Genomic DNA, 17,817 nt, shown 5'->3' on the forward strand with positions numbered 1-17,817 from the left:
GAAGCCAGTCTCAGGCCCCAAGGATCCCTATGCATCTAGTAAACCTAGTTTTATGTTTAAATTTTGTGGCTGTCTTCTATGAAAATGTGTATCACTAAAAAGCAAACAAGTTTGTAAGAACACATGAGCATTAGTGTTTCCCTAAGAGGTACTTGGAAATTATAATCAATCAACTCTTAAATAAATCATTCCTTAGGTGTAAACCATTAGTCATTTTAAGTATCAAGAGAAATCTGCAGTCGTGTTGTAGATCTGTGGTAGCTAGTCTCCAAAATGGACCCCCAATTATACTAGCCTCCTGGTATTTATGGGTTGGTGTAGTCCCTTCTCACAATGAATAGGGCTGACCTTTGTAATCAACAGGATATTGTTGAGATGTGTGTGACTTGTGTGGCTAGGCCATAAAAACCACCGAAGCTTCTACCTTGCTCTCTCTGGGGAAGGCCAGCCACGATGCTGTGAGAATGCTCAAGCAGCTTGGGGGAGAGGCCCCACTTAGGGAGGAACTGAGGCTTCCGTCAACAATGAGCACCATTGAGTTAAGTCATCTTGGAGATGGATCTTTCAGCCCCAGCTAAGCCCCTGGATGACTGCAACCTTATGATAGACCCCTGGCCAGAAGCACTGAGACAAGCAACTGTTGAATTTCTGACTCATAGAAACTGAGCTAATAAATGTTTTTAGTGTTTTAGGCATTAGGTTTTGGGATCATTTATTATGCATCAATAGATAAATAATAGAAGTACTATGCTTTCATTCATTGACTTGGGGACAAACATATTAAATAACATTTTATATTAACAAAGAACAAAATATAATCTTATATTAATAAACAATAAAATATTCACATTCACAGCTTTAGTTTTGGACTGCATTTTACACATGAAACTATTAAACAGGACTTTTTACGAGGGATTCCTTAGTTATGTAAATTAGCATGCATTGCTGGCAGATTACCATAAATTGTGCTTTTTTAGGATGTTAAGGGTGATTATGCGACTGACAGACTCTATTACACTTCTCAGTTATTGAAAAACAATACCATAGGAGATACTTTCTGATTGGTCTTGAAGTTTATGAACAAGTATTAAATGAACAGGCATTGAAGTCTTTTTTGGTGGTTTTCAAAAGGTCAAATTTTAATTATCCAAATGTCCTTCCAAATGTAAAAAATTTAAAAAACCATTATGCGTGAAAGTGTGCCATTAGATAACCATAAAAATACCCTTCCCTGAGGGGAAAATGCTGCTTTACCAGGTACATATTTACAAAGTTAAACTACACTAAATAAAACATGGATATACTGATCACTTTTCATGATTTTATGTAGTCTACTTTTACAGTAAGATGTCAGTTAAATGTTTCCTCTTACACTTTCATATATTAAGGATTACTGATTCGTTAAAAAATTCCCTTGGGATACATTTTTAGAAATAAAATATATCAGTATTCCAAAAAAGGTTCATGGCCCAAATTCATGCTGTGTTCTGAAAAACCCCTAGCAGAGAATTTAATTTAAAGTGGTCTCAAGTTGGTAGTGCCAGGTGACTACAAAAACAAAAGGCTCTTTTCCAAACATGTTACTGTTTCAATCTTTAAAATCTTAACTTTAATCTTGCCTCTATTTCCCCCAGGAGTTAACCACTCCATTTATTTGCCCCTTATATACTAGAAGTACCGGAGTGATCTCTGCTTAATCTTGTCATTGTCAATTCCTTTCCTCCCTGTCTCTTTTAAACCCATTCAAATGCACTCCAAGCAAACTTCTGCCCGTCACTCTATGAATGGCAACTTAATCCTTCCAGTTGCTCAGGCCAGACATCTTGGAATCATCTTTGACTCCTCTTTTCCTCATACCCCACATTCTATCCTTTAGAAAAATCCCATTGGCTTACTTCCAAATCATATCCTGAATCTGTCCACTCTTCACATGTTCCACTGCTACCATCTTGGTCTGTGCCACCAGCATCTTGCTTGCTTAGTTTACAGCAACAACCTCCTCACTCACTGGTCTTCCCACTTCCACTAAAGTCTAGTCTCAACAATGTAGCTTCAGTGATTCTTTTGAATTATAAATTAATCCTATCACTCTTCAGCTCAAAATGACTTTCCATTTCACTTAGAGTCAAAGTCCTTGTAAGGCTTTACATTACTGAAACTCCTTTGCCTCATTCCCTATTACCTATCCCTTTGCTCACTTGGCTCCAACCACACTGGCCTCGTTGTTGTTCTTCTACACCAAGCTCCTGCCCTAACACCTTTGCACTGGCTGTTCCCTCCACATGGAATGCTTTTCCTCAGGGTATCTACATCTCTTACAAATCTTTACTCAAGGAAGCTTACCCTGACCACCTTATTTAAAATGGTAACAGATCTCCCCTCCACTCCATTCTCATCTTCTAGTTCCCCTAGTTTTTCTGCAGCAATTACCACCTTTTCATATAGATGTTTGTTGTGTTTCCCTCCTAGCTCACGCCCTAACTGAGTGCAGTGAAGAGTCTCAATGTCTGCCCCTTACTTTCAAATGGCTCAGCCAAAATTTAAAAATGATTGAAATCCACTGATTGTTTTCAGTAGGCCTGAAATAACATATATTAAAAAAAGGAAAACCCTTAAAAATGATGTTAAAAAACCAAAATTCAACCAAGTAAATTTGAAGATCTAACTGACTTTTTTCAATGATTCATAAACCAAGCAGCATCCCATCTAGTAAATAGAAAGGCACCCCTTCAGTGGTACAAAACAGAAAGCTTTTCTAGAAATGAGGGCAGGACAAGGAGGTTATGAACAAGAGAAAAGAAAGGATTGTTACAGGTAAGGTTACCTCTCCAGTGCTGACCAAGAAATTCCACTCCTGAGAGAGGTTGAAACTACAATTAAGTCTTGGTTTGCTGACCTTGGGGGTTAGTGGCTCCACCCTGGGCCTATTGTTTCTTTTCTTCTTCTTTTCTATCTCTTTTTAAAAATAACAATGGTTAAGACGGTAAAATTTGTTATTTGTATTTTACCACAGTTAAAAAAATAAGAACACATAGCTCCTGTAGAGTAACAAATATTTCAAGAAATTTTCTTTCAGTTATACATGTGTGAGCAGTTACGTGTAGTTGGTTTAAGGTACAATGTATTTCTTACTATCAGTCCAGGTCAAAAATATTGGGAAAAAAGTTGCTACAGAGAAAGTTCTGCATACACTCATCAGCTGAGATGTACAAGTAAGTTCAAAGCTGCACTGTTAGAGCAAAAGCTGGAAAAAATCCAAATCTCTAGAGGAGTAGAATGGATAAATATGGTATGCTAAACAATAGAATACTATACAACAGTAAATGAAAAACTACATGAATTTTTTCTGAGGATGCCAAAAGCAATGCTGAAAGAAGCAAAGACATCGAGAAAACAAACGATTCCATAAATAAAGCTCAAAATCAAACAAAATAAGGTATGTTTGGTGACACATACACATACGATAAAACTACAAAGAAAAACAAGGGAAGGTGAGATAAAATTCAGAAAAGTGAAGATTAAAAACTTAAATTCATTCTTTACTAAAGGAAGGTTTGGTGAACTGGAATGTTTCTCAGTATTTCCCAAATTAATTGCATTTGAACATAGCCTACTGCCTATTTCTTGATCTTACCCCCTTCTCCTAGCTCTTAGTGTAGAAGTTGGCACCTACTTATTTTATGTATTTTTAAAAGACTGAACCTAAAAAACAAAAACAAACCGAACTATCTGATAAATGGATTATCTCCGTAATATACACGTCCCAGAGGATAACTTCCAAGGCTAGCACCTGGCAATGCTTCAACAATAGCGCGTATTTACTGCTGAATGAATACATGCACTCTGGCGTAAGTTAGTTCACTTCAGTACTTCTTAACTTGATCAAAATTCTTACTGTGGCTTCGGTTGAATGCCCGTCCCCTTCCCTACCCCATCTCACAGGCTCTAAAGTCGTTAGGCTCCTGGTTCCAGGCCCGGAGTCAGTTTTCTCCTCGTCTTTGCGCTGAGGAAGCTGAGTGGAGAAGGGTGCAACGTCTGGGTTGAGGTAAAAATGCTTCCCAGGCACTCAGGGCTGTGAAGCCCACAATCTAAGCTGCCCTATGGGGATGGAGGCGGGCGGCGTTCGCCCCAGCGCTGGAGTTAAAGCACCGCGGACTCTTTCAAAGTAGGGTCTGACCAAATTCACTAACACCGGTTCCCCGGTGACATCACGACCTCCCTGGACTCCTGATTGGAGGAGCTTATTAGCTCAATTCTCGCGATGATTCCTCCTCAAGGTCCTCTTCACCCTGACCCGGTAGTGGACTACAGACCACGCTGAGAGCCACGGAGACACCGTAGACCTAGACCAGCTTCCGGGGCTCAGCGTGACGGCTGCGACTCTTCTCAGACGCTCACGGGCACGAGGTTTGGCTCCCAGGCTTCCTGTTTGCCGGAACCGCGGTGGCGCCCGACTCTCCACCGCTCGGCTCCTCCACTTTGCTAGGGTCGCCAGGCGACATACCTAATCCCGTCCTTTAGTTACGCGAGAATTTGGCGGTCGCGAACCTGTTGTTCGGTCGCGTAGGTCTCCATGGAGATAGCATCTTAACCACTTTTTTTTCAGCTGTCATTCCCCAGACTCCACGTGGTTGAATGTTTGTGGGAGTCAGCCAGAAAGGTGTAGTTGGGAGTGAAGCAGCAGTCAGAAGGTCAGGAGTATAATTTGCTGAGCATCTCTGGGCATGTAAGCAGTGCCTTAGGGTGGGCACGGGATTTCCCGTTATTGGGAGGCCAGGTTCTTCAGGACAAACGTTTAGGCATCCATTGAGCACGCACAAGCACCCAAACCTCTTTCTGTGCAGTGCTGAGGGTTCCAAGATCAAAGCCTGCTGCAAACTTGCTCACCATTCACCAGAGAATACTATCCCCAGTTGTCTGTCCCTATCCCTTCTAAACTTTGTATGTTGGTGATCACTAGGAAATGAGTCCCAATAATATCCCCCTTGATCTAGTCATGTCACTTTTCAAATTCTTACCTTGTCAATGCCTTTTTAGCTGTGTCCATCTTTATTGCCATTTTCTGTTAAGTGACTTTTCACATTTCATTGCTGTATTGATTTCTTTGCAAAGGGACCTTAGGTTCTTCAGTGTCGGAACTGGCTTGTCCCTTGGCTATAGAATGTACTTAAGATGACAAGTTGTCCACTTTTCTGCCATTAAAGGCATACATTCCTTTTTGAACATCTCTGACAAGTGGTTGTTAATTAGCTGATTTGTTTATTCATCAGACACTAAGCCACCTAATATATGCCAGGTACTGTTTTGAGAATTGAGAATTAAAACAGTACACAAAACAGATGAAAGTTTCTGCCTTCATGGATTTTATCACTAGGGAAGACAGACAATATACAAATAAACAAGTTATTGTAATTTCAGGTAGTAGTAAGTGCTATGAAGAAAATGAAGTAATAGAAATGGTCTGTTTGTGAGTAGGAGTCGTGGCATTTTAGACAGAGTTGTCATGGAAGGCTTCTTGGAGGAGGTAATATTTGAGAAGAGAGCTGAATGATGAGGAGTCAGCCTTGCAAAGATTTGGTGGAATAAGCATGACAGGCAGAGGTATCAGCAAGTGTGAGGTCCCTTAGATGGAAGTAAGAGCACCAGGGAGTGCGAAGCCCCTGAGATAGTGAAAAGAAGATTAATTTGACATGAACTGCAGAGGAAGGTAGGGCCAGATTATTTAGGGCCTTGAAGACCAAAGTCTCAGGTTTGTATTTTATTCTAAGTGTAAATAGAAGCCCTTGGAATGTTTTAAGCAAGAGAATGATTAGATTTGAAGAAAACTGCTTTGATGACTGTGAAAGGAAGCAAGTTTGGAGACTAGTTGGGAGGTTACTGCAGGAGTCCTGGTGAAAAGGTTTCATTCAGTTTCTGTTTGTATATTCCCAGTGCTGGAAAATTCTCTGAAAGGCAGCCCATTCTATAATTGGACCAATGAGTTTTTCCCTTTTATTGAGCTGAAATCAACCTCCCTGAAGCTTGCACTGACTTTTCCTAATTCTATAGACATCTACAAATTCTGTAGCATCTGAGACAGAATGTATCTTTTCCTCTTCTCTCCAAAGCAGTTCTCTGACAACAGCAGCTCTTTTGCTCCTTAAGATGTGGCCACCAGCACAGCACCTAGTGTTCTGCATGTCCCCTGCCCTGTGAAGTTGACCAAAGAGTTAGGCATTCCCTTGATCTAGCTGACTTCTAATGTGGTTTCTAGCAGTCCTGTTGTGCTGTTGGCTCACATAATATTCAAACTTTTCAAATCACGTTTTGCCTCCCCTCGTCTCCCCATCCTATATTTCTAGGTTATATTTTTCTAATCTAAATGTAGCACTTTACATTTATTTCTATTTCATCTTGGTAAGTTTATTCCAGTTTATTGAGCTGTTTTTTTAATCCTGATTCCATCATCCACCATGTCCTTCCAGCTTTGTGTCTTTTATAAATTCACTGTGTTATGTCCTCTCATGTCTACATTACAAACTCTACTAAAAATGCTAACTACCAAGAAAAGAGCCCTGTGTGACATTTCCTTAGTGACTTGTCTATAGATGGCACAGTACTATTAGTGTGTATTCTTTGAGTACACGTGTTCAGTTCATTATGAACCTTGTTAGCTAAAACAAACTCTGTTAACTAAAAAGAACTCACAAGGATAATATGTGAAAGTTTATCACATACTTTGCAGGAATCAAGATACAATGTGTTATGATGCCTCCTGATCTGTCAGTCTAAGAAGTCACTGAGGTTAGGTAGGCCCAGTTAATTTTTGAAAAACTATGCTGGTTTCTTTGTTGTTACTAAAATGAATCTTTGCTGTATTTTAAAACATAAATACCCCCCCAAAAGAAAACCTAAAAATTAAGTAAAATAAATACAATATAAAGACTGAGTAATAGTAGGTAAAAGTAACTTTAGACAGTAATAAACTCTTCTTGAGCTTAAAAAAAAGTTTTTCGAACCAGAAATCCTTAGACCAGTAGTTCTCAACCTGTGGCAGCTTTGCTCCCCAGGAGACATTTGGCAATATCTGGAGACATTTTTTGGTTGTCACAACTCGGAGGAGGATTCTGTTGGCATCTAGTGAATAGGGGCCAAGGATGGGTTAAATATCCTACAATGCCCAGAACAACACCCTACAGCAAAGAATTATTTGGCCGAAAATGTCAGTAGTACTGAGGTCAGTAGTGCATTAGACAATATTTTAAAACTCTTCTTTCTTGTAGTGACTACTGTTAAATCTATTTAAAATGGGTGTAAAGAAGAAGAAACAAACGCAAGTTACTTTGTTGACCATTTGTCATCCGGACCTTGAAACTTTGAGATGTAAGTGATTTCTGACTTCATTTGTTGATTTCTTTTCTAGGTTGCAAACAAGAGTATTTTTATCTCTAGGACTCTGTATCACATAATTTCAAACTCTTGCTATTTAATTATTCCATGTTCTTTACATTGAGCTTTGGATGTAAAATGATTTTCTTAAATGTCTATCTACTCCTATCTTTAGACTAAGTTCTGCCAAGTTTGTTTTGTTTATAAATATTTAAATTTTATAGAATATATAACAAAGGCAAATTCATGTCCATATATTATTAAGTCACTGAAGAGATCTTTGTGTGTGTGTTATGTAGCTTTGGCTGATGTGGAAGGGAAAAATCTGGCTTCTTTGCTATTACGTTGTGTGCAACTCACTGATGGAGTGTCACAGATCCATTATGTTAAACAGGTAAGGCTGATTTGATATTTGTGGATGCATCTTGAAGATTATCATGCTATTATGGACTTTTAAAGTTAACTGACAATTTTTGGCTCCCAATTATTTAATATCAATGTATCTGTAAAGAAAACGGTTTTGTTTTTTTGGTTCATTGTGTGATATCTTTTTATTCAAAGTAGTGATAGAAGCTATATTCAGGCTCCTGCCACCATTGGAACTGTAAATAGATAGGTTAATGAGGTAATTGTGCATACCTTTTTTGTGGTGATAAATTAAAAAAAATTATTCCTGTTAATCAAAACTTTTTAGCAGGAACATCAGAAAGTTAACTTAAAATGTAAAGACTTATCTCAAGGGGCAGCATTAAAAAAAGAAAGTAAAGACTATCCTTACTAGCATTTCAGTATTAGGATTTACTATTTGAACCTGCATAATATTTTTTTGGAAATCAATTAAATGTATTGTAGTGCTACAGAATTCCTGTACCTTAAGCCATTAACATGTCTGTAGTTCTTAATGAAGGTGGGTCTGGAGGGTAAAGTGGGAGTTGAGGGCATGGCTTTAAAAAATTAATAAATACTGAAATAGGTATTTATCAGTACCCTTAATAATGTAGTGTGAAAAATATGTCACATTATAATTGAGACTTAAAAGAGTATTTGAATCGATGTTACTTTGCTATATTTGATATCAGAAAAAAATTACTATGACTTTGAATTTTTTGGATTATAGATTGTGCCCTTACTGGAGAAGGCAAATAAAAATGGCATGTGTGATCCCACTGTTCGAAGCTGTTTGGATATTTTAGCAGGCATTTATCTTTCTTTGAATCTAAAGAATCCTTTGAAGAAAGTTTTGGCAAGGTAAGGAAAAAAAGAAAGAGAAGTTAGGCAATTAAATGTTTAGTTTGAGCAAAAGTAACCAATAGTTAAGATTTCTTCTGTGGTTTGGTAAAACTGAACTGAAATATATCACTTAACAATTTCATTCACATGGTTTCACTTTGTTTTGTTTACTTACTTATTTATTTATCACAACTCTGTAAAAATATAAAAAGCCTTCTCAGGTCACGGGCCTTTAAAAATCAGGCTGTGGGCTGTAGTTTGCTGACACCTGGTTTAGTCTAGCTGCATTTAATGCAATTATTGGTTAAATTTAAATCTGTCATCCTGCTGTTTTTCCTCTATTTGTCCCCTCTGTTCTTGGTTTAAACACATTTTTAATTACACAGGTAGTACAGGAATATATGCTTGATGTAAAAACTTCAAGCAATGTAGAAGTAGACAATATAGAAGTACACTATTTCTGGCCTATCTTATTTTTCTTAGCAAAGGTTATCACTTAACATTTTGATGTCTCTTTCTAGACCTTTTCTTTGGGTCTAGTGTGTGTGTTATATTTTAGTTTTTTTTTTTTTTATATTAATGGAATTATACTCTACATATTTCTCCATAGCTTGTTTTTTCACTAAATAATGTCTTAGAGATATTTCATGTCAGTGTAGTCCTTATTCTTTGTTTTTTTTTTTTAAATTATGGTTTAAAAGAACACATAACATAAAATTTACCATCTTAATCATTTTTGAGTGCTCAGGTTTGGTAGTGTTAAGTATATTCACATTGTTGTGCTGTGGGTCTCTAGAACTTTTTCATCTTACAAAACTGAAACTTTGTACCCTTAAATAACAATTCTTTATTTCCTCCTCCCCTTGGCCCTTGGCAGCCACCATTCTACTTTCTGTTTCTATGATTTTGATTGCTTTATATACCTTGTATAAGTAGAGTATTTGTACTTATCTTTTAGTGACTGACTTAATGTCCTCAGGGTTCATCCATGTTGTAGCATGTGATAGGATTTCCTTCCTTTTCAAGGCTGAGTAATACTCCATTGTATGTATATACCATATTGTGTTCATCCATTCATCTGTTGATAAAACATTTGGGTTGCTTCCACTTCTTGGCTATTGTGAGTAAGTGCTGCTATGAACGTGGTGTGCAAATCTCTCTTTGAGATCCTGCTTTCAGCTCCTTTGGATATATACCCAGAGGTGGGATTGCTGGATCATATGGTAGTTCTGTTTTTAATTTTCTGAGGAATTTCCCTGCATTTTTCCATATGGCTGCACCATTTTACATTTCCTCCCAAAGTCTTCATTCTAACAGCCGTAGATATTCCATAATACGATGTACCACAATTTATATGTGCCATATTACACAATATTTAATTGCTTCTTCTTTGATAGTTTGTTTTTAAGTTTTCATTATTCCAACAGTGTTGCAATGATAACCAATGATAGCAATGATAATTATGTATATAATTGAATATGTGTATTCCTCTGAAATGAATTCCTAGAAGTAGAATTTCTTGACCAAATTTATGCCTATCAAAATGTTTGATAGATACTGCTAAATTGTATTCGCCTCTAAATGATTCCAGTTTATACTTCCAACAGTGAATAAGAGTGCCTTTTTCTTCATATCTTTCCAACACTGAATAAAGTTAATCTTTAAATCTTTTAAAATCTGATAGGTAAAAAATGGTATTATGCTATAATTTGCATTTTCCAGATTACTAGTGAGATTGAACATTTTTTAATGTGTGGATTTTGACTATTTTACTTTTTTCGTGATTACTTATTTTTGTATGTTTTCTGTCAGAATTTCTTTTTTTTTCTTTTTTAGCAAGTGTATTTATTGTGTCATAAAGCAAATGATGAAATCCTGGCCAGTTCCAGGGTTTTGGTGAAGTGGTCAACAATGTCATCAAAGATCCTGATGTTTTCCATCTTTTTTTCCCATTGTGTTGGCCCTGTCTTCCCTTAGAGTTACAAGGGGCTGTGGCAATTACAGACACCTTACATATAGACTGTATTGCATCCAAAAGACAAAAAAAGAAAAAAAAAAAAAAGAAAGAAAAAGAAAATTTCCTCTTTTGCATTTCTTTTTATTGGAAAGAAAAACATTTTGTGGAAGGTCCCAAGGGACTTTTCATTGAAGGCTCTGTCAATTTTCATTGTCAAGATTGGGCCATATGCACTCTCTCTGGTTGTGACAAATGGCTGGGAAGGAGAGGTCTCACTCTTTTAGCCTCTTTAGTGGGAGGTGGGCTTTGCCAACAAAGAAGGGGAATACCTGCAAGATGGCAGCCAACCACAGAATGTCTTTTTGATTTATAAGAGCCCCATATAGATTGTGTGCCGAATATAGTGCTTTATTTTGTTATTTGTTTTTAAACTTTCTTCATGGTGTTTGCTTTATAAAATTAAAAAAAAATTTGTAATCCAACCTAATATTTTCCTTTGTATAGATTTCTGAGTTTCAGCTTATATATATTTTCTCTAATATAAGATTATATAAAATTACTTCTCTTTTCTTAGAATACTTTTTTTTTTTTTTGTTTAACTTTTAAATATATCTGGAATTAAGTTTGTAGTGTGAGGTAGAGATCCAACTTAGTTTTCTTTTCTGTATGGGGAGCCACTTACCCCCAAACTACTGAATAGTCCATTTTTTCCCCACATGGTTGAAATGCCATCTTATTATGTTCTTTGTTCTTGTATAAACACAAGTTTAATTTTAGACTTGAGTCTATTTGTGTATACCCCAGCATTCACACTTTTATTCAGTGTAGTTTGATAATGTGGTTTAATTATGTACTAGAACAAATCATCCCTCTAGTGACTCTTCTTTTTCAAAATATTCCTATTTTTGAATTTTTTTTCCTCCCAGAAAAGCTTTAGAACTATTGAGTCAGATTTTAAAAAAAATGCCTACTGGTTTTGATTTAGATTAACTGAGGTAAAATTGGCATTACGTTTAATTTATCCTTTCAGTAAATTTTTGTTATCATCTACCATGTGTCAAGTATTCTTCTAAGCATTGGGGATACAGTGAATAAAACACTCTAGAAAGGAGGTTCCTTCTAAGGGGAAGATAGAAAATAGACAAATAAGCAAAATATATAGGAATTAGAGGGCATGAGTGTTATGGAGAAAAATAAAGCAGAGAAGTGGCAAAGGGAGCATCAAGGGTAGGGTGAGGTTGTAGTTTAAAATATAGTAGTTATCTCAGGTATCTTAATGTCATTGATAGAGGGAACGTTTGAGGTAGACCTAAAAGGGGTGAAGAAATGATTATTGGGTATATTTGAGGGAAGAGGGTTCCAGATGGAGGAAATAATAAGAACAAAGACTTTGACATGTTGTTGGACCTGAAGAGGGCTGTGTAGCTAGAGCTGCATGAACAAGGATCAAGATGAGACCAGAGAAATAATGGTGGGACCAGATGTGTAGGGGCTTGTAAGTCATTGAAAGCCCTTTGGCTACTTCTTAGACTGAAAGGGACATTGTTGGATGATTTTAGGCAGAGGAATAACCTGGTGTTTTAGTACTATCACTCTGGCTGCTCTGTTGAGGATAGTCTGGGGGATGGGAGGGAGGCAAGATGGAAGCAAGAGATCAGCTGAGAGATGACAGACCAGGGAGTTCCAATGACAGTGGTATGAAGTTATAATTTTCTGACAGTATTTTGAAGGTGTAGTTCAATATTTTTTCCTTTGTATTATTTCCCTCCCTCCCTTTCACCACCCATTCCTCCCTCCATATCCTTTTATGTGCTATAAGGCTGTCAGATTTTTAATATTTGATTCTTTTTCTAGCTCACTGAATGGCCTACCTGAATTTTTTCTAAGTGAAGCTATACAAAGTTTTACTTCTCGTCTTCAGGAAGAATTGAATACTACTGATTTATACTCTTATAGGAAAGTTATTGACAATCTATCTTCCTGTATGGAAAACTTTGACTTAGGTAAGCCAGCTCTTTTCTAGTATTTTTTCTGACTCACACCTGTCATTACATCATTGTGTTAAATGATGTTTGGTCTTGATGCTCCTTACCCGACAGTGTTTTTTCCCCCCACAGGTAGAACAAGTGTTAATAATCTTCTTGAAAATGGTAAGTGCTAGTATTTTACTTTATTCTGAGAGGTGTCTGCTTGTATAAATCACTTTGGAACTGGTTCTTTTAAGTTTCTTGGCAATGAGTAGAGTACTACAGATGACTAAGGTACATACATCATACTCCTTTCTTTTACATTTCTACTTCTATACTATGATATTTTAGGTAGCAGTGATTTAAAATATTTTCTTGGGCTGAAGTTAAAGTTCACAGTTTAAAATTTTTCATTATATTCTTTTTGTTTCAGTGCTTCATTTTCTGCGGAAGAGTTTAATTGAAATCTCAGAAGAAAATAGGCAAGTGTTGTGTTTCCATGCTTGTGTATGTGTGTGTGCACATTTGCAATTGTGCATTGTCTTTATACAAACGAAATTTTTAAAAGGTTCCAGAATGTGCTCCTTTCCATCCCTCTCCATTAACATTAGACCTAATTATTTAAATATATTTTTTAGAGGTTTGATATTTAATTTTAAAAAATCAAATAAATTATGAGAATAAATGAGAAAGGGAAGAGCTCTTTCCTCCACATGAGTGTTCCTTTTTCATAGCATCCTGTTCTTATTTCACAGATGAAGTATCCTCTCTTATCTCTTTGAGGATATTAATGACAGTGTTTTTTGTTTGTTTTAAGTTTTCCTATCTTTACATGATCTCTATTTCTTCCAGGCTTTTTTTCTGTTTGCTGCCTTTGTCCACTCTATTTGTTGCTAGAAACTTTCCTCAGACGTTGTGATCCTTGGCTGAGCACTCATTTAAGAATGGGGCACCAAGAGTTTATTTGAATCTCTATGCATATGGGAGGGGTTGATTATAAGTTTTATTGTAGGCTAGTCTAGCTGGGCTTTTTCTTATGGGAACCCTTGAGGTCTTTTTCCAGTGGTAGCGGATTCGCCATGGAAGAATCTTTCAAACCATTGGCTTAATCTGGTTGCTGAGTGAAGGAAGAAGGCTGAAGTCTTGGCATTTGTCATTCATTGTACATCTATTTACCTCATTCTCCTGTTTGCAGTATGATACTGTTGCCATGTCTGTGCTGTCTTTCTGTCCTGACACCTGCTGTTTTAGCGTCTCTAGAGGTAAACCAGTTGTTTGCTGGCTTAGAGGTATGATCCAGAGTTCTTATTCTTCTTCAGCAGACTTGTAGCCAGTCTTCCTGATTTCATCCCTACATTTACCACCACATCAAGGAGTACCTGGTGCCAAAAATTTCTTAGCCTTTCGGGGCTGCAAATCAGATTGCTCTGGGCTTGTTCTCTGGCTTAGTACTCACCTTTCCTGATTTTGCTAAGTTAGTTTATCACTCATCTATCTGCTTATAAAATGTTATTGTTGTCTTATTGTCTGTTTATCATTTGTGTCTTTTTATGTTTTAAATCCCTTGGCTATTGGTTTAGGGAGGTTCTGGGGGAGAACAGAAGTATATCTGTGTGCCGTCTTTAACCCAAGATCTCTTTCTGCCTTACCTGGAGCTCCTTCTCTGTCTCCTCTTACGCTCTTCTTCCTCTGCTCCTCTCTTAAGTGTGAGTTCTGTCCTTTTCATTCTGTTTGTTCTCAGTGCTTAATATCATCTACTTCTTTGTGTCAGCTACCATCTATGTACTTAGGATTCCCAGATTTATCACTCCTAATTAGATCTCTTCCCTGGTGGTAGACTCATATAGTGGTTGCCTCCTGGGCATCCTGGATGTTTTACAAGTGCCTGAAATTCACTGTGTCCAAAAGAACATTCACTGTCTTTTTATCTCTTCCCACAACTCTGGTAACTTCTATTCCACTTTCTGTCTCTTTGAATTTGCATTTTCTAGATACCTCAGATAAGTGGAATTCAATATTTGTCCTTTTGTGCCTGGCTTATGTTACTTACAGTGTTATAAAGGTTAACCTGTGTTGTAGGATGTATCAGAATTTCAGTCCTGTTTTAATGGCAGAATGATATTCCATTGTAGTATAAGCCACACTTTGTTTATCCATTCATCTGTTGATGGACATGTAGGCTGTTTCTACCTTTTGGCGAATGTGAATAATACTGCTATGAACACTGGTGTACAAGTATCTGTTTGAGTCTCTACTTTTAGTTCTTCGGGGCATATACTTAGGAGCAGAATTACTGTATCATGTAGTAATTCTATGTTTAACTTTTTGAGGAACCCCAAACTGTTTTCCCTGACTGTTGTTTTAATATCATTACTCTTGTGTTCTGCTATGTTGATAATTGAGAGGAACAAGGATAGAAGCTGGAAGACCAGTTAGGAGGCTACTGAAGTAATAGTAACATAAAGGAGGGATGAGAGTGGCTCAGGCTGGGAGTAGCAGTGGAGGTGTTTTGATTCTAGATAGATTTTGGGGGTAGAACCAATAGGATTTTCCTATAGATGGGATGGTGGGGAGAGGAATCAAGGATGGTTACAAAGTTTTTGTAGGCTAGGGATCCTAGCAGGTGGAGCTGGTTTGGAGTTGTGGATAAGGTCACATTGTTTGAGATGTCTTTTCGACATCCAAGTGAAGATATTGAATAGGAAGTTGCATATACAAATCTGGAATTAGAAAGAGAGGTTGGGCTAGAGATGAAAATTGAAGGATTGTCAGTGTAGAGATTATAATTTAAAGTTTATGAGCTAGATGAGCTTAGCATCGAGGGACTGAATTAGATGGACAGAAGAAGGGGACTAAGGGCTGAGTTGTGGCGAGCTCTGATAGAAGGAGGTCCGGGCGAAGAGGATGAACTAGCCAAGGTGCCTGAGAAGGAGCGGCAACGGTGGAGCAGGAGAAAACCTAGGAGAACCTGGCATCTTGGGAGCCAGGTGAAGAAAGTATCCAGGATAGGGAGTGTTCAGATTTATAAATTGTGTCATTTTTTTTCTTGATTTGTTATGTTTACTTTAAAAAGAAGTGAGGCTGAGAAAAAGGGAAATTTTGAGGTAAGTTAAGAGTGTTGAAAGTTTGCAATAAATGTCTACATAACTGGAATGTTTATGGGAATGGACCTAAGAGGCATAAATATTGATTATAATCTAAAGCTAATTTTGGCCTTTTGATTGAGGAGTGTGTTTTATTTTGGAGAGAAATAGAAATGGTGACATTTTTGTTTGAGTTTTCTTTTGTAATAATATGTTTTCTTCATTGTAGAAAATTGGCTGGAAATCACATTGTTCAAACGCAATTGATGAATGACTTGTTGGTAGGCATTAGAGTTTCAGTGATGTTGGTACAGAAAATACCAGGTTTCCAGAGGAGTCGATTGAAGAGTTCTCCCACATGGCAAAGTATGTGTGAATTGCTGAGTATTTTTACCAAGTTTTTAACTGATGGTAAGTGTAAAAACATACAAATGATGATTATAATTGTCAATCAGTTTTTGATACTAATGGTATGAAATATTTGATAATTAAAAGTGAGATGTAAAACTTCCCCTCCCCTAGCCCTTTAAAGTGGAGAAAGTTCCTGGATTATAAGGTTTTCATGCTTTATCTTTCAAATAACACCAATTCATCGAGGGATAATGTTGAAGGATTTTTCTAAACATACCTGTGCATGTGTGCATGTATATGTTGTATACAAAGAAGAAAACCTAACAATCTTAGTGTTGAAAAGCCACAGACTTTAAAAAACAAAAGAAAATTCTTGAAAAACCCACATTTGGCAGGAAGATCTGGAAAGTTTAGTGTAATCCGTGCATATCTCGTTAGCAGCAAGTATTACGTTCAGATAATGACAGTCATTGTGGGGCTGGTCATTATTTCTCCTTATGTCTCATGTCACTTCTGTCCATATGAACTGTACCACTGGGAAATCAAGTAGTTACTGAGAAGAGTGCCTTTATAAAAGTATTTCAACTAAGAAGTTAAAACGAAGTGATAGAATCAGGGATCACCATTTGGTAAGCCCCAGTGATTTGAGGTGGGCATTAAACATCAATGACCGCTGACATTACAGAGACAGCCAGACAACGTGTACCACTTACAGTCTTGCTTTTACCACCAAGAGTCTTCCATAGGGATTGAACCTGAGACTGATCCATCTGTAGGTCACCTGCCAATTTGCAGGAATCACAGAGGACAGAAGAACATGTTGAACTGCACTAGGAGTAAACAAACATCCGGATTGTGGGGAACTACAGGTTAAAAGGCCAGAGTTCTTCAACAAAAATTATAATAAAAAGAAAGAGACAGGGAGGGCACCTGTAGATTAAAGACATATCAATTTAAAAAAAATGGACAAGACTAAATTATAGTGTCTAGGATGCACATTTGATTAATAAAGCTGTTTTTTGAAAATAAGGAAGTCATTACTATGAAAGTCAGGATAATGCTTACTTGGGGTTAGAGAGAGGGGCCTGTGATTGGGATGAGGCTCATGGGTGAGCCTTCTGGGCTGGATGGCTAAGTTTTGTTTCTTGCCTTGCATCAGTGGGTACAAGGGTGTTCACCTTCTAATAATTATTAAGCTGTACATTTGTTTTGGGTGGTTTTCTGTATCTGTGTTTTATATTATAATAAGATTAACAACAAAGTGATACTTAACATGTAAATATCTACGTAAAAAGTTATATTACTTTTTCACCTTTCACCTCCTATTCTATATGGTAATCTGTATATGAATATTAACTTAATTAAAAAAAAACATTAATGGGGTCTGTCCAGAGCCCTTGTTTGTAAAAAACAGTAACTGATTTAGTTTTCCTAGGCTAATGGGAAAAAAAATAGTATCTCATTTTTGATATGTTTTTAACCCTGGAAACTAGTGGAAGTTCTAACTATATCATCTCATTAATACTTCTTTTCTTAATCTTTTTTTTTTTAATCCTGGAATCTCAGATAGATGTGAAAAGGAAAGGTTTTCAGGGGAAAGGAGGTGAGAAGGGACAGACTGGGAGTTTGAAATTTGTAGATACTGACAGGTATATATAGAATAGATAAACAAGATTATACTGTATAGCACAGGGAAATATATACAAGATCTTGTGGTAGCTCACGGTGAAAAAGAATGTGACAATGAATATATATATGTTCATGTATAACTGAAAAATTGTGCTCTACACTGGAAATTGACACAACATTGTAAACTGATTATAACCAAATAAAATAAAAAAAGGAAAAGTTTTTATTCAGG

The 17,817-nt window shown here is 36.9% G+C and overlaps 1 protein-coding gene across 6 annotated transcripts in view; it reads left to right on the plus strand.

Moving 5' to 3' along the window:
* Window positions 1-4,290: 4,290 nt before the first annotated feature.
* The window catches only part of THADA (THADA armadillo repeat containing), a 286,630-nt gene continuing 273,103 nt past the window's right edge, over window positions 4,291-17,817 (plus strand). For all 6 annotated transcript variants that reach the window (XM_010997148.3, XM_064494536.1, XM_064494535.1 and 3 more), the window contains exons 1-8: window positions 4,291-4,407; window positions 7,263-7,362; window positions 7,668-7,762; window positions 8,486-8,616; window positions 12,410-12,558; window positions 12,673-12,705; window positions 12,956-13,004; window positions 15,835-16,016. In XM_010997148.3, coding sequence (XP_010995450.2) covers window positions 7,287-7,362; window positions 7,668-7,762; window positions 8,486-8,616; window positions 12,410-12,558; window positions 12,673-12,705; window positions 12,956-13,004; window positions 15,835-16,016 — 715 coding nt within the window. In that variant the 5' untranslated portion in view covers window positions 4,291-4,407; window positions 7,263-7,286. The remainder of the gene's footprint in view (window positions 4,408-7,262; window positions 7,363-7,667; window positions 7,763-8,485; window positions 8,617-12,409; window positions 12,559-12,672; window positions 12,706-12,955; window positions 13,005-15,834; window positions 16,017-17,817) is intronic.

This window comes from Camelus dromedarius, chromosome 15, assembly GCF_036321535.1.
Source record: "Camelus dromedarius isolate mCamDro1 chromosome 15, mCamDro1.pat, whole genome shotgun sequence".
In the NCBI taxonomy this organism is placed as follows: domain Eukaryota; kingdom Metazoa; phylum Chordata; class Mammalia; order Artiodactyla; family Camelidae; genus Camelus; species Camelus dromedarius.